This window comes from Sarcophilus harrisii, chromosome 6 (assembly GCF_902635505.1).
Source record: "Sarcophilus harrisii chromosome 6, mSarHar1.11, whole genome shotgun sequence".
NCBI lineage: Eukaryota > Metazoa > Chordata > Mammalia > Dasyuromorphia > Dasyuridae > Sarcophilus > Sarcophilus harrisii.
Genome location: NC_045431.1, coordinates 186,900,848 through 186,918,511, shown reverse-complemented (window position 1 = coordinate 186,918,511; position 17,664 = coordinate 186,900,848). Strand labels below are relative to the sequence as shown.

The 17,664-nt window shown below is 39.2% G+C and overlaps 1 protein-coding gene across 3 annotated transcripts in view; it reads left to right on the top strand.

The window, feature by feature from the left end:
* The window catches only part of CFAP99 (cilia and flagella associated protein 99), a 177,524-nt gene that overhangs the window by 117,891 nt on the left and 41,969 nt on the right, over window positions 1-17,664 (top strand). For all 3 annotated transcript variants that reach the window (XM_031942842.1, XM_031942841.1, XM_031942844.1), the window contains exons 8-10: window positions 8,675-8,752; window positions 11,194-11,265; window positions 13,043-13,131. In XM_031942842.1, the coding sequence (XP_031798702.1) occupies window positions 8,675-8,752; window positions 11,194-11,265; window positions 13,043-13,131 (239 nt within the window). The remainder of the gene's footprint in view (window positions 1-8,674; window positions 8,753-11,193; window positions 11,266-13,042; window positions 13,132-17,664) is intronic.

Sequence of the window (17,664 nt, the reverse complement as noted above, 5' to 3'; positions counted from 1 at the left end):
ATATGGGCCCATTGCTTCTCCTCTCTGACCCTCAGTATCCTTCTCTGTAAAATGAAGGGGCTGGATTAGGCGATTCTAAGGTCTCTTTTAGCTCCAAGTCCATTATCCATGTTTCTTGGATCATCTATGCCAAACAAATCCTAATGCTTTGGCATTAAATGACTAGTGCAGCATTCATCATTAGATCTGGCCTGCCTCTCTTGTCCTTGAGGGTGTTCTACTTGGGTTGGTTCCCAAATTGTATTTTTCGAATTGTCTGCGCAGCATTTTGTAGCAAACTATTAACTCTCTCCTTGTTCAAGGCTTCCTTTCTGTATCTCTATTGTTTCAACCATTAGCATTCTTTTAAAAAAAGATTCGTCGTTTGTACATTTGATAAAAGGAACTTGTCTCAATTGTCCTTGATTTGCCCCAATCCAGTAAAGCCTTCTTGACCCAAATGTCAGGGTTCCGCAGTTATTGATTGATATTGCAAGGGTCCTGTGACTTTTAACCAAGCTCCCTGAGGAAACACAGAGGGTTTATAAAGGATTGTGGAGGATACAGTTATCACTGACCCCATAACATGGTGGTCATAAACTAGTATTTTGTCCCTAGGGTCTGCACCAACTTATGGCACAGTCCAAAATGCCAGACGTCCTCCAACTTCCACTTCCCTCTCTCATGGAAACACAAACATACAGGGAAAGGCCATGCAGGGAAGCCCTGTCTAGAAATACACTGCTCTGCCACAAAGAACTCTGATTTGTTCTTTCCCTTATTCCAAAACCCACAGTTTTAACTATGGTGTAATAGGCTAACCTAAAACCATCCTGGATGCCAGTGTACTTCCTGGACAGCTAGGTGGCTCAGTGTACTGAAGTCTAGGCCTGCAGTCAGAAATACTTGAATTCAGATCCAGACTCAGGTACTTGTTAGCTCCATGCCTCTGGAAGTGGTAACCTTGTTACCTCAGTGTTCTCATCTGTAAAATGGGGATAATCGCTAAATATTAAGACTCTCCTATGGGCCAAGCACTGTGCTAACTGCTGGTGACACAAATGAGAAAGAAATAGTCTCTGCCCTTCAGGATCTTACAATGTAATAATGGATACTTACCTACCTCCCCTCCCTCCCCAGCTGTTGGGGGCATCAAACGAAATACTTGCAAAGTGCTTCACAAACCTAAAAGTACTGCTTAACTGCTTTCAAGAACCCTTAAATGAGAAAAGAAGCTGGTGTCCTCACTAGGCCTTGGCAGCCAGCACTGCCTTGTTGCCCCTGCCTCCCTGATGATGGTAACAGAAAAGGCTTCATGACCACATCTCTGGCCCCTGCCAGCAGACAGACGGGTGATTCGGTGAGGTGGCCTCTGAGGGAAAAGAAATAGGTAAGAGACGGAATCCATGTAGTGTGAATGGCCTGAGCCAGGGCCCAGGCTTGATTTCTTGGGATGGCCAAGATTCAGGAACTGATGAAAAGACAAAAGACTGATTGATGGTCAGGAGTGGATATTCAAGCTAACAAGTACGAGTATAGGAAAAGCACAGGAAACAAGATAGAAGAAGAGCCAGGAGTCCCTGCCTGTCTGACTAAGCTCTGTCCCCAAAGTTTCACTTTTTGGTAGGTATTCACATTCTCCCATCCACCCTGTGCCCAAAGCAGCTCCCAGGATGCCTCAGGCTGGCCCTGCTGTAAACAGCCTGCTAAGTTTGGGCAAGTTTACCCCCGGGGAAGCAATGGAGTGTATGCGGTCCGTGAACCAGCACAGAAGATAAACCATCAAAGCTCATCTAAAAACAAAATCTTGTTACCTCCCACCCAGATCTGAAGTGGACCAGAGCCTCATCTGAATAACCCAGAGCCTTAATGGAGGGAGATGCTACGGCAGCCATCTGAGCCACCAAAATGAGAAAAGCACCCACCAAAGGCTTGTCCAAGATGGCTCAGAATTCTTAGGTGGCAAGAGTGATTCAGCAATATGATTTGTTCCCTGGAACTGTTATCAATAATATTAATATTAACAGTATTATGACAACAACAAAACAATATTATGACAATAACAACTAATATTTCTATGAAGCTTTAGGGTTTACAAAACACTTTATCCTTGATAGCTCATTGTAAGCCCACAACTCCGTGAAGGAACCCAGGCAAGAATTATTATCCCTGTCTTTACAGATGAGTAAACTGAGTCGAAGAAAGGTTTGATGATTTACCTGCAACCAACCACACAGAGCTGAATGGCAGATGGGGAAGATGCCAGACCAGCCCTGAAAGGAACAAAGCTCCAGAGAGTTTTTCCTCAAGGATCTTGGGGCAGTCAGGAAGAGTTGGTTTCTTCCTGCTTTCCATTTTCACAGGGAGAGTTGACAGGAAGTATATCATGCTCTGTTTTAGGTTCTTTGAAACATAATTTCAGTGAAGGAAAATTATCTCTCTCAAGCCTTGGAAAAGGGTTTTAAAATGCACGTCGTGAAATATAAGAATGTCATAAGAACTTTAATGGGTAGGCTGACAATGAAGGGAGAAAAATCAGACTTGACTGAAAGGCTCTGGTTGCAGAAGTAATTTGAATAGGAAAGGATAAAATCTCTGGGAGGGCAAAGCTGTCACCTGCCATATTTTGCAGACAAATCTGCTTCCAACACTGTTGAAACACTCAACTGAGGATAGGGACAGTACTTGCTGAAGAAAGATCCCATCTGATAGAGAAGCATGTCTATCAGACTCTGGCAATCACATTAGGACTTTCAACAAAAAGCACAGTTTTGTTTCAGCAAATAATTGAGCTTAACTATTTTTTAAAATCAAATAATAGGTAAGGTTTCCTAAAAAAAGAAAAAAAACAAAACTCAGAGTTTGAGAAGAGACCTTAGAATAGATTACAGAAGAATTAAATGGGAAAACAAAAGTATTTTTCTTTATCTTCTTTATTTTCACTAACCTCTAATTAAAATTTAGCATTCCCTTCAATTACAAATCTCCCCAATAAACTTGATTCCAAGAAAGGATACAGAGGTTTCCCCACATTGCCAAAAGATTGCCATGATACCCACAAAAAAAGATTAAGAACCTCTGATTTAACCTAACCCTTTTATTTTACAAATGAGGAAAGTAGGACCCAGAAATGGAGAAAGTGCTGATCCAAGGTCATAAGAAAAAAAAATTTTTTAAGTTCAAATTTTTCTAAAACTGGCTCTTTGGTGAATGTGTATTGAACTTTCCTCTTAATGAGGAGCACCTAAACTTGGGGCTGACATCCATTAGTAGAATCTGAGCAAGAGTATCAGAAACAAGACTTATGAGCCTTGACAAGCCTGGTTTTTAAACAGCTGGTGAGTCTAGTTTGTAAAAAAAAAAAAAAAAAAAAAAAAATAGGCTGTTCTCAATAATTGAAAAATGGTCATTAAAAGAGGGAGGTTTCAGGGGGCCATGGATGCAGTTCCCCAAAAACAGGAAAGAAAAGATTTAAAAGCCTCATAAGAGATGGGCAGCGCACAGATATGACATTTTAACCTCACTTAAAGAGAAAGTCAGCTAGTAAAACAGTCAAACACGACATTTCTGGGAAGTGCATTCAAAACCCATTGTTCAGGATTCTCAATAGGCCCTCTGTTGGCGGCCTTGTGGAAATAACCAGTCATTATTTAGCACTGGATGACAATTCCTATACACTTCTGTTACAAGCCCATGGTCTCATGAATTCTGCTGAGAGAAGTCTGGACATGGTAGACCCCACCCTGACTGGACAAGAATGGAGAGATGAGGACCACTAATAACTAACTGCCACATGAGATATGAGACTTTGGGGAGAGAGAGAGAATCAGACAAATGGTCAGCTCTAAAGCATTCTGTGCCTAAATCTCTTGATCTATCACTGATTCAAAATCTGTTTTGTCAACCAGTCTTTCCTTCTATTCTTAGAAAGCTCCTTGAATCTTGTCATTCTGTAAGCTGCTTGGACCAACCTAACCTGGTTTTATTTATAGTTATCTGAAATCTTATTTCCTTCAATTGGGGAAGAATTCTAGGCCATTTGAGTAGAATTAATGAAGATGCCTTGTATGCCTGATAATGATTTTAGTATAGCCTTGAATAATATGTGTTTCATCCATAAAAATTATTTTAAATTATCTTCAGTTTTTTAATTTTAAAGTGCCATATTGTCCATGATAGCCATTTTCCCTTAGTAACTAACAATGTAACCAATAGCTGTTGTGGTTTTGTTTTTTTTCTTAACTGGTTCTGTTACTGTTCTTCTAACATCAAGAAGCCCATATTGCATGACAGAAGAATCAGGCACCAGATCTTTCAAAAGGTCTTTGGATGTTTTCTGAGGATCATTTAGGCTCTTTTTGCTGCAGTAGTTCATCCATTCTTTATATTGCTTTCTTCCCCCCTTCTTCTCCCTCCCCCCAGTAACACTTTCCTTTGGCATGATTCATCCTGTTTCATTGTGGACTGAAATGATCCTTTAAGTGCCTGACATCCCTACATCAACAGCCATAGCAATATTTCTAATAGTCAATGAAGTGTGTGCTTTAAAATCTACAACTTTTGTAGCCTTCCTTGGAGTAATATCTATTTTAAAAACCATAAAATTAAGAAATTTGCATGTTCAAGAAACTTCAGTAGCTCCATGTTGTCTTTAGGAAAACAAACAATTTCTCATTAAAGCCTTTCATAGACTGACTGCAACTTAGCTTGCCAGACTGATTTTTCCCATTACTCTCCCTCAAGCACTCCATGTTCCAATTAAATTGGCAAATTAATTTTTTCCCATACATGATACTCCCACCTCTATACCTTTGCCCACGTTGTCTCTGATCCCTGGAATGTTCTTTCTCCCTATGCCATTTTCCCAAAATCCCTAGTTCTCTTAAAAGTTCAGCTTAACTGCTACCATTTACAAAAAGCATCTCCTCATCCTGCCAGTTACAATATTTTGCCCCAGCCAAAAAACAAACAAAACAAAACCCCTTTGTATCTAATTATTTGTGTACATGCCATTTTCTCTTAGCAGAATATAAGCCTCTAGAGGAATAGGACTGCTTCATATTTACTATCAGCGTCTCCCAGAGTATTATCCAGATTTGTGAATCCATTGACAGGGAATATCCAATGATGAAACTCCCTACCAAAATAACGTAGCACTCATTCTTTAATATGTAGATTTTAGAGATTAAATAATTTGCCACACAGCCAGTACTGACCAAAGATGTGGCTTCAACTCAGAATTTAACAATCTCTATATTCACTATTCTAGACTGTCTCTCATCTAGTAAATGCTGGATAAATAAACATTTATCAAATTGAGTTTAATTTAATTAAACACAACTGGGGTGGATTGACAGCTATAGTGTTGAATGGGAGCTAACTCAGATTACCTTCATTGAAACTCAAGTAACATTGGAATCAGATTGTGAGGGGCTTTCCCACAGCACTCTTAGGTAAGAGATGCTGCCTCAAACTCTGAAAATGTTTTATGGCTTCAGCATTTGTGCCCAACTAATTTTATTTCCTTTGTGAAAGATGTTATACATGATAAATTTGGAAATATGTATAGAAGAATGGTACATTTTAAATAAATATTGGATTACTTGCTGTCTAAAGGAGGGGTGGGGGAAGGGAGGGAGAAAAATTTGCAACAAAAGTTTTGCAAAGGTGAATGTTGACTATGCATATATTTTAAAAGTAAAAGGCTAAAATAAGAAATTGACAAAAATACAATGAAAAAATAAGGAACGCCATCTTGTTAAAAAATATTTTTTCAACATTTGCAAAAGTAAATATAAAGAATTTAATAATTGAAAAAAGAAAGATGCTATACATATATCATTTTGGTATAAGAATTTTTTTAAAAAACTCATGATATTATTATGGATAATATGAAGAAATAGGAACTAGATGTTAGTAAACTTAAGTAGATTCATATCTGGTTGAATAATTAGGCCCAAACAATAGTTCATTAGCAGCTAGTGAGATAGTGGATAGAGTCCTGGACCTAGAATCAAAAAGACCTGAATTCAAGCTCAACACTAGCTGTGTGACCTTGTACAAATCACTTAACTCTTGCTTGCCTCAAATGTAAAATGGGAATAATAACAGCAGATAGGAACAATTTGTTCCAACAGCCATGAAGCAGGTATTGTGAAGTACTTTAAGCTTGGTTAGACACTGAAGAGTCAATGCTTCCCAAGCCATTGCCAGTCATCTTGATTTTTATCCTGACCCTGGATTTTGATGACTCCAGAGGAAAGAGGAATGCTTATGACTTTGCATAAAGCTCTCTCCCTTAAATCCAATTAAATCACAAATCAAGATATCACCTGTGATATCATTAATCCTATTCAAAAAGAAAGTACAAACAGCAATCTTACTGGGTGGTTATGAGGATCAAATGAGATAATATTGTTTTTTTTTCCCCAGTTTTTGAAAGGAATTTTAACAAGTTTCACTTAGAACAATACAAAAGGAAACCATGATCCAATGAAATATTTATATCGAGTCCTCAGAATTTAACACAAACACCAAGACCAAATCCTAAAGTATCTCTTTGCATCTCAAAATTGTTCCCATTAGCTTAAAAAAAAAAAAAAAAAAAAAAAAAAAAAAAAAGCCTAAATGTATATGACTAACAGGATAGGAAAAAAAATTAGTAAACTAGAACAAACATGCCGAATGTTTCACTTTTGAATCACAGACACAGCTCCTATGGTTGTTTTACTATTTTAAAAAAATGTCCCTCAACATGCATGAGATAATATTTGGTTTTTTTTTAAAGTGCTTAGCACCTTTGTGAAGGTATAGAATTAGAGAATGAATTGTTTATTCATCATTCACTGAAAGTATCTAGTGGATTACCCCAGGGATCTATATTTGGCCTTGAGCACTCTTAATGACTTAAAGTAAGACATAAAGGGCTTGTGTATCAAATTTGCAAAGGAAACACAGTGAGAAAGGAGAGAGAAAATCTTGAATGACTAAATCAGAATTCAAAAAGATCTTGACAATGTAGAATACTAGATGGATCAAATAGATGATATTCAATAGAAATAAACCGTGTTTTATATTGAGGTTCAAATAATTATCTTTACAATGACAAGATAGAAAGGGGCTGGACTAGAGTTTACTGAGAAAATTTTTTTAAAGATCTGGGGATCCTTAAGGGACTGCCAGATCCATATAGAAGCTCTAAAAAGGTTGATATTGAATTAAAAGAAACATAGTCTCTAGAGATAAAGAGGTAATTTCCCCTTTCTGCTCTACTTTGGTCATGCTCTGGAGTATCATTCACTTCAGGTCACCACATTTCAGGAAGGACATTGAGAAATCAGAGTGAGCAACCAGGATGTTGACTGATTTCAAGTTCATGCCCTATGGGGAATGGGTGAAAGAAGTATTAGGGTTTTAGCCTGGAAAATAGGAGATTTAGGGTAGAAATAAAGGGCTGTTTCTAGAAAGAAGAGGGGCTAGATTTCTTCATAATTAGGAACCATGGGTAGAAAGTGCAAAGAAGCAAATTTAGTTCATATATCAGGTAAAATTTTATAAAAATTATTGTCGTTCATTGTATCTGACTCTGACCCCATTTGGGTTTTCTGGGCAAAGATACTAGAGTGATTTGCCATTTCCTTCTCTGACTTATTTTACAAAGTAGGAAACAGGCAAAGAGAGTTAAGAGACTTGCCCAGGCTCACACAGCTAGTGAGTGTCAGAGGCCAGATTTTAACTCAGGAGGATGAACTTTTCCAACTCTAGGGTCCAGGTGCCCTATGCACTGGGCTACTCATCTATATAACAATTAGAGCTTGCCAAGAATGCACTAGGCTATCTCAGGAGGTCTTGAATTCATCTTCATTGGAAGTTTTCAAGCAGAACCTGCATGACCATTTGTAGAATTTCTAGCAGAGGCTTTTGTGGGTTATTTTCCTCAAATATGGGTTGGATTTGATGGCCACTAAGATCCCATACACCTCTGCAATTCTGTGAATTAGTATTGCTTAAGATTTCTGGGCAGGAGACCAGTGTTTTGTAATCAGACCTAAAATGGCAAGATACTTTTGCCTTAAAGTTCTTTTACTTGTTTTTATCCATTCCCTGCAGGCAATTTCAAAACATAAGAGATGGTTGCCCTCTTTAGACATCCTTACACCGCATTTCCACTGGATCCATTACCCGAGTACAGGAACAAATGAATTGTGGCAGACCCAGGTCTCCAAATCAGTTTCAGAACTGCAAATCTGATGATGTTTGTTATGGCCCTACTCTTATCCCCCCTACTGAAAATTCTAGGCAAAAAATATCAGTATCTCAGATTTTATATATATATATGTGTGTGTGTGTGTGTGTGTGTGTGTGTGTGTGTACACAGAGTGTGCATTAAAAGGTATAATGTTTTTATTAGAAATGATTTCTGATGAAGCCCTAAGTGTGGTAATTACTGCTACGTGATCAAAGAGGTCAACGATATACTAACAATTCCACCTTTTAATTGAGTTTGCCAAGGCAAGAGGGATGATGTAAGAGCCTTCCAGAGTTACAATGAGGTTCCTTTTAATTTTTATTTCTTATTCATTTATATTTTTCATTATTTCCAATGTTTAAACATGTTAACATCTTATAGTTATAGAGATAAATAGATAACATTGTATTATATCACGTTTATATATACTCTTGTTTTTGTTTCTAGACATTACTCCTGGAAGCAAATCTGAACCCATACAGTTGTTCAATCAACAAACCAAAAAAACAGGAGGAATCTGAATCGGTAAATTAAATTATCAATCAATCATGAAACATTTATTAAGCACCTCCTAAATCCTACCCCATTTTCTGCATTATAACATTACAGAGTTGATTCAAGATCTTTTTAAAAACTGGAAATAAGGGGGCAGCTAGGTAGTACAGTGGATAGAGCATCAGCCCTGAAGTCAGGAGGACCTGAGTTCAAATATAGTCTCAGACATTTAACATTTCCTAGTTGTGTGACCCAGGGCAAGTCACTTAACCCCAATTGCCTCAGCCAAAAAAAAAAAAAAAAAAAAAAAACCAAAAAACTAAAAAACCTGGAAATAATCATGTGTAATAATGAATTCTCCCCAATGGTCATCCTTAGGGGAGTCCTACATAACCAAATTGAATGTGGACATCATTGATATATATACCCTGGGGACAGAAGGACCAGTACTTTTTATAAATGTGTAAAGTCACAAGGCAGGGGCAGAGACAGGAAAAGAGAGAAGGATGAACCTTCCCATGTCTAAAGGGGTATAAGACAGGAAGTAGAAGAAGGCTAGGTGGATCCATTACCAGAAAAACTCTGAGAGGTCAAGATGAGATGTGGCTGGCCAGAGTTCAAAACTAAGGGAATTTGCCAAAGATTGGAAAGCTAAAACATAAGAGTGCAGAAAAACTACTGCTTTATCTAATTAACGCCCCTCCCCCCCTCCACTCCTTGTCTAAGCTCAGATCTTTTAATTCTAGAAGCACACACGCCCTGCCATACAAAGCCCTGGGGAATTCTTGAGGATGTTCTGGTGACTCAGTCATCCCCTGAATCTCATTACTGTACATATTTGAAGATACTTTTTCTTTCCTGATTAGACTTAGTGGAGTCTCAGAAACATATTCTAAGCATAAGTCCCATGAGACCCAAAGTCTCATGAGAGCGGCTTTCTTTATTACCTGTTGTCCCTATTAATGGACACTGCCATATCATACTGAGGCTATGGACATACATCCTTCCTAGACACAAAGGAGAAAACACATTATTTCCCCAGACCAGTGACCAGGTCTCTGGCTCAGGCAGAAACACCCAAACTAAGTTGGACAAGCCACTACAAGTGGGGAGAGGTTGCTTCCACAGCCCCCTGCCTGATCCCTGCAAATGGCCCCTTCAGAAGATGAGGTAGCAGCTGGGGCAGAGATAAATAGCAAAGAGGAGATCCTCGAGGCTGCCATAGTATGGCTTCATCTGAACAAGAAGGGCAGCTCTTCTGCAGACCACCCACGAGCCTAGAAGCTAAGTCCCAAGTCATGAATCTTCTTGCTGTGGACTGATGGTCCTGAGCTACCTGGGACCACCAAGTTATCTCTGTGGGAACTCACATCTTCTGTCAGTTTGTGGCAAAGCCCCAAAGTGACCAAAGATACAGGAAATAATTTCATCTGAGTATAGAAACTCACAGTGGGCCCCAGGTCTCAGATTCTCATCATCACATGAGCGACTGTGACATCAGCCATTAGGAAGCAGGATTTGGGGAGATTTTATATATTTTAAGGAGTCTAATAAAGCCTAAAATAACATTCATACTCCTTGTAGGACCCTATCTCAACACTTGGGTGCTTTTTATAGTATTCATTACTGTAGTGGTGAGATAGATGCTCTCATAGACTTCCAACTTTGGGCAGAATCCTAGTTTCATCCACACAGCCTTCCTAACCTGTATTAGTGGTGACGTGTTCAGAAATATAGACTGTTCTCTCCAATTGCTGATCCCTCCTTGATAGCTGGAGGCCTACAAGTGACCTCCCCAAATCATGTACCATCTATGGAAAAGCTCTACACCCAGTCAAGACATGACTTTGGAGCTATTGGACTATTGGCTTCCTTTTAATTTTTTATTTGTCTTTTAACTCTGCTAGAAGATAATCTTGAAAGTGTTAGGGTTTCATTACCCACACCAGGGTTGACCTATGCCTCTTATTGGGAAAGGGTAATGAAAGGGAAGTCCTTGTGGAAGTACAGAGAAGATAGCATCTAAATTGGAAGATTAATCCCTAAACCATAATAGATTGGTACTACGTTATTTTTTTTTAACACGGACATGCAAGAGCAAAGGTTCCAGAGATAAGTGGTCCTAGAAGAATTGATGATATAACTCAGCCCATCTTCCCCAAACTTGGATCTGTCTCTAATGGTTGACTTTTCTGCCCATATCCTTGCTCGATCATTGGCTTCCCTTGAGTCAGTTGACTCCACAGAGGGAAAGACTTGGAGAGAATTTCTTGAAATAATCCTTTATATAAGTACCACCAAGAACAGATCCACATGAACTGGGGGAATGAGGCCATGAAGTGATAGGTAGTATTCATGAGAAGGTTTGGGGGACTTTGGTGGAAGCTAAGCAAAATTCCTGGATCGACCATTTGTTTTTGGAGACCCATTTAGATACCTCCTCACTAACATCTCCTTTGAAACTCTTACAGAACCAGCAACCTGATTATAAGTTCAAAGTATCCCACAGAACCAAGTCAAAACTTCCATTGGTTTTCTATAAGGTATGTAGATAACTTTCAAGACTTGTAGCTGAATACAAATAACTTTTTTATTTTATTTTTAATTTATAGAACAATAAGCCTTTACATAATATATTACAATAATAAAAAAGTTGGAAAAATGATTACAATGAAACTGCAAATCTACGATATACAACTTGTTATTCCTTTTAAATATTCAACAAAGTTATGTAAATTTCTTTTTTTTTTTTACCTTTTTTTTCACCCTGCCTCCATCAGAGATGGCTACTATTATATACAAATGTGTGTGTGTGCATGTAAAACTATTCTACATATACTTCTATTTATCAGTTCTTTCTCTGGATGAAAGTAGTGTCTTTCTTTATGTAGCCTTTATAATTAATTTGGGTATTTATAATAATCAAAATAACATTCTTTAAAGTTTTCTTTAAAATAGTTTTCTTGTTATTGTATATAATGATCTCTTGGTTCTGCTCATTTCACTCTTAATTACTTCATACAGGTCTTTCCATATTTTTCTAAAATCATTGAGCTCATTATTTGTTACAGCATAGTAGTATTCCATCACAATCATATGCCATAACTTGGTCAGCCATCCCTGCAATTCCCAGTTCTCTGCCACAACATAGAGAGGTACTATAAACCTTTTAGAACATAGAGGGTTTATTTTTCTTTTTCTCCTAATCATCTTAAAAATAGACCTAATACAATAAGAGAGTTTTTCCTTATCAACTTTGATTTTCAGTTTTTTTTTTTTTTTTTTAATGACTTATGGGGCAGCTAAGTTTGGTGCAGTGATTAGAGCACCAGCCCTGAAGTCACCAGACCTGAGTTGAGATCTGGTCTCAGATACTTAACACTTCCTAGCTGTGTGACCCTGGGCAAGTCACTTAACCCCAATTGATTTGCAATTTCTGATGAAAAATCAACAAATCTTCAAAAAAAAATTTAAAAAAAAAAAGAAAAATCAACAAATCCTTATTCAACATTAGTGTACACACTGTCTTAGGCCCTACGGAGCATATAAAAATACATAGGAAAATCCCTCTGACCTCAAGGAGCTCTAAAATTAGTTGGGAAGAGAAACCATTACCCATAAAAAGCTAGTTGATAGATGGCAGACTATGCCAAAAGACAAATTGATAGCATAAATTGAAAATGCTGTATGAATTTAGAGGAGAGAGAGAGAGAGAAAGGGGGAAGAGGGGAAGGAGAGGATGGAAGGGAGGGTGGGAGGAGAGAGAGAGAAGGGGGAGGGAAGGAAAAGAAGGGAGAGAGAGGAGAGAAAGAGACATAGAAAGGAAGGGAGGAAGGGAGGGAGGGAGAGGGAAAGAGGAAGGGGGAGAAAGAGGAGAGGGAGGAGGAAAGGGAGGGGGGAAGTTAGAGAAGGAGGGGAAGAGGGAAAGGAAGGAGAAGAAAGGGAAAGAGAGAGAGGGAGAGGGAGAAAGGGAGAGGAAGGAGGAAGGGGGAGAGAGACAGAGAGAGACAGAGAGAGTGAGCATGACTCTGAGTGATTTCCCCCTACATCGCGTGCTCCTGTGAACTTTCAGTGCTCCCTGTGTCAAGAAAAATACTAAAACTTTGAGTTTTTCTGGCAGGCCTTGACAATATCGTCAGCAGTTGTCCACTGAGAGCTTTCGATTCTAGCTTGAAGCACTTTTTGTGCCTCTGCTTGGAATGGGATCTAAGGTGACAGAAATGCCAGCCTCAGCTTTCTTTTTCCTTTGAAAGCGTTTAGGTCCTAAGCATTGTGACTCACGTGGCTAAACCAAGTTCTATGCCCTCCTTTCTCTGACAGCCCGACAATGTCCCTGTGAAACTCAATGCTGCAGCACTTTACAGAGAGGAGGCCCTCTACCAACATAAAGCTGAGAAGGAGCTTCAAAGGTACTGACCCAGAAGGGGTGGCTCTAAGGGCGGTAGGGAGGGAGCTAAGGGGAAAGGGGAAGAGAAGGGATCATTGAAACTTCAAACTTGGAAAAGACACTTTAGAAGGCCATTAATCTAACTTGTATCTGATCAGAAACCCCCTCTCTCCCATCCCCAACAAGTGGCCACTCATTTAAAGACTTCCAGTGATGGACCCCTTACTAATTATTAGAAAAACTTTATTTATATTGAGCCAAAGTCTGCCTCTCTACACTTTCTACCCATTGCTTCCAGTGGTGCCTTTTAGAGGCAAATAGAAACAAGTAATCTTTCCTCAAGATATATTTGAAGAGAGCAATCATTGTCTTCCTAAATTTTCTCTTCTCCAGGCTGTGGTCTGAGAATGAGCAGCAAAAGGCTGAACCATGTCATGGGTTCTAGGGCCTTTCTCCATGTAGCAATACCAATATGGGGGAGCCATGATGGGAGTGTCTGACTGGCAAGTTTCTAATCTCTCTAGAGCATCTATGTACTTCTATCTCTATATCCAGATAGATAGATAGATAGATAGACAGATAGATGGATGGATGGATGGATGATGGGAAAAGAACACATCGACCAGAAACGCAGACCTTGATCATCCATGTTATTGGGCAAGGGCAGAATAAGAGTCAGGAGAGCAGAATTCTGGTCCTGTCTCTGTTAGGTCCCAAGGCATCCCATTACATTCTTGGAAGCCTCTGTTCAACTTATCACAAAGTAAACCTACATAGAATTGCTGTTGCTGTCATTGATTTTAGTTATCTCTGTGTAACAAAGTACAAAAATATAATCCCTCCTATAGAAAAGTTATTTTGGGGAATTAAATTTTCCACAAGTGGATGCTGACCACAGCAGATCATGATACTACCCTGGTGGATAGGTACATTTGTACACTTGTTGGGAGGTTGGTACAAACTCTTGTAAGAGAGGTGAGCTAGGAGGAATTCTGAGTAGGACACTGGGAAAAGGAGGGGAGAAAATGAACACATAGCCAAAAAGCAACTTCCCAATTGTGTCTTACTCCTGCCATAACCAAGAGAAAGCTTTTCTTCTGATGACTTCAGACCAGAGTCCTCTAGTCACTCTTACACTTTCATCAGGAATTCCTCTTGCTGTTGATGTGTTATTCTCATGTTTCCCTTCTTAGTTTATTAATACCTGGGGGCATCTCTAGCTTGTTAAAAGGCCTGGCAATTTGCAAGCATCAAATAGGGGTCAATTCTTGACACCCGAACAATCTTGGATGTTAAATAAACATCCAAGGAGATAGAAACCAAAGCTTGCAGAGGGCATGAAAGAACCAGATAGAGAGATCCATCTGATCCAGAAAAGTACAACTTTTGGTGATTCTCTATTACTTCAAGAATGAATATGAGATCAGGAAGTTCTTCCCTGTGAGAATGAGATGCACAACCCACATAATCCCTCTCAGCAGATCCTGACTGGTAGTGTCAGAAAAATTTCTTCATTGACATCAAAGACTTTAGGAACCTTCTGAAGGAATGGTGCTATCAGGTTCTATAGTCGGAATTCCTCATTCCCAGTGGTGATAGGGGAATAGCCCAGAAAAATCTTGATTATCAGTCCTGAAACAAGAGTTCAAGTTCAAGGTGCCATGAGTTGGCTGTTAGTCAGACAGTGGTTCTTAGAACTGACCTTAACAACTAGTGCTGTCATCCCCAGCAGAAGAAAGAAAGGGAGAAGATGGTCTTCATCTGAGAAGATGGTCTTCATCAGTAGGGTTCCACCATTTTGAACACATATCCCAAGGGGTTCCTGGACCCTGCCTTTTTCAGTGTCTCTCAGAGAAGGTGTTACTCAAAAACCCTGATGTATCTGGATGATTTCACTGTATTTGAAAAGATGTTAGAAGGGCCGGGGGCAGGTTAATGAAGTGTTAAATTGGCTGGGTGACATTAGTATGAAGCTATCAATTGAAAAGTTTCCTCATTAGGTCTGTTCCTAGCAGCCTAACTGTACTGCCTCCCTAAATGTCCCGATTGAAAGCAGAATTTTCCAACCACTGACAAACATGTCAAAGAGAATTTGAGTTTATCTCTTCATAAACATGATCCCTGTAAGAGATCAGCTTGATATGGCATTTCTCAGAGAATAAATTTCATCTTCATCAGATTTCTCTTTGCCCAGGGATGCCTCAGTTTCCTTATTGCCCAGTAGCTTAACATGAACATAATAAAACATATCATTAGAGAAGACTGGGAATAAAGGGAAAAAAGTCCTTTTTGGGTGAGATTTGTACATAAATCCATGCCTGAAATAAGATAAATCTTCCCATTTTCTAGTAATGTCAAATTACTGTGTTGTAAAAATCCTTATTTTCCCATAAACTCTTTGGTGATTGAATATGAGAAATAAACCCAAGTCATTTGCCCTCCTTGTGGCTGCATAATCAATGTAATGACATCATTAAATGCACTTAATAGTTCATTATGGAAAAATGAAAGTATAAGAGAAAGATCAACTCCCTGGGCAAAATCCACTTAACACTAGCAGAATTTTCTATGCCTACTCATTCATGTTTAACAAAAGCACATTTAGCCAACCTTGGCACAGAAACCAGAGCAAGAAATGAGAGCCCCGGTCAGCCCACATCTGGACTACTGTCTCAGGTCTGAACACCAGAGTTTTGGAAAGTGGGTAGGTAGGTAGTTTTGGAAGCTGGGAAGCAAGGTGATGGTGGTGGACAAAGCACTGGGAGTGAGAAGGACTTGAATTTAAATCTAGCTACAGACACTTCCCAACAGTGTGACCCTGAGCACCTGTGTATGCCTCAGTTTCCTCATCTGTAAAATGTGGATGATAATAGCACCTACCCTGAAGTATGGTTGTGAGGATCAAATGAGATAATAATTGTAAGTCATTTAGCAGATAGAAATGTTGGCTGCTATTATTGACAACCTATGGGACAGCCTAAGTGAACTGAAGACTGTGCCAGCTGAGGATGTCCAAAAGGAGTTAGACTGAACTTGGTCCCCAAAAGGCATAATTAGGAATAAGAGGCAGAATTTGAAGAAGCAGATTTGGGTTTAATATTAGGGGAAAATGAGAAGCTGTAGTAGGCATAGAGCTGGGTAGAACTCCCTAGACAAATGGAGGGAGGGAAAAAAGGCAGGGGAAAAGTGGGGAGGGAATTATTAGAGAATCCAAAAATGGATTGTGCTGCTTTGGAAGATGGCTTCCAAAGAGAGCAGAAAAAAATTGAGGTTCCCTAAACTCTGAACCCACATTCTGCAAATTCAAAATACCTTAATCATACAAATTTTTGTCAGTCAACAAACAAACCAAGAATTAAATAGTACTGCCAATTTTATTGTCAACTGTGTCATCCCAAACATCCCTAACCAGTGATCCTCTCTCCCTTTTTGACATTCCTCTTACCTATCATCTGGCTTTGAATTGTCATCATTCATTATGGGTCTCAAATCATTCTGGACTCTTGATATACTTGGAGCCTGCTTGTATGTCCAGGAACCCCAATCCAGTCCCATTCATCTCTACTCATACTTATCACAATTTCAGGTCTCTGCAAATATTGATCGTACTCTTTTATACAATCTTGATTGCTCAGGAAAATTATTTCTCTTCATTCCTCCTTCCCATCCTAACCTTCCAGATTCCAAAGGTGACTACAGAAAAAAATCTAAATTTAGCTTAATATTCTGTTGTACTAACAAGTCAGGCCAGCAGCTTTGGAGAACCAGTTTGTTATCTGTATGTGGTGGTGGTATTGTTGGCAAAGATATTAGAGTGGTTTGCCATTTCCTTCTACAAATGAGTAACTGAAGCAAACAGGGTTAAATACAAGTATCTGAGGCCAGATTTGAACTCAGGAAGATTCTCAGCCCAGTGCTCTATGCACTGTGCCATCTGGCTGCCCTATCTATCTGTAGTTCAGGTCAAACTTTCCCTCAGAGTGCAGGACTTGATATTCATGTAACCGCCCCCCTCACTCTCTTCCCTTCAACTTTGATGCTCACAGATCCTATTTCTCTTTCACTCCTCCCCAGGCACCACTCAGATATCACCGAAAATCTTAATTCCCATGACATCATTTCATCTAAAACTACATTTATGTGGAGTGCCAGTAGGTAAATTAGGCACCTGTATCCAGGAGTTTATCCACTTGAGGCTTGGAGAGCCTGCTCTCCCTAAAAGAGAAGGGTCCAGCTCTTTCCCCAGTGAATCCCCACCATGCCACTTTCTTTTTGCAGCATAACATGTCCCCATCGTGTTTCCTTCAACTAGAGAGTTTACTTCCTGAGGGCAAGAATTATGTTTCATAGAGACACAGTGCTTCTACACAACCAAAGCTGGGATCAAAAATTAAGAATCTGATGGACTTCTCATGGAAGAGGAATCAGTTTTGCTTTGCAAGATCTCAGAGCACAGACTTCTGAGAAATGGAGTATAGTTGAAGAGAAACAGATTTCCCTTCATCCAAGAAGAACTGCTTATCAATCAAAGCCATCCAGCAATGCTTGCTAAATA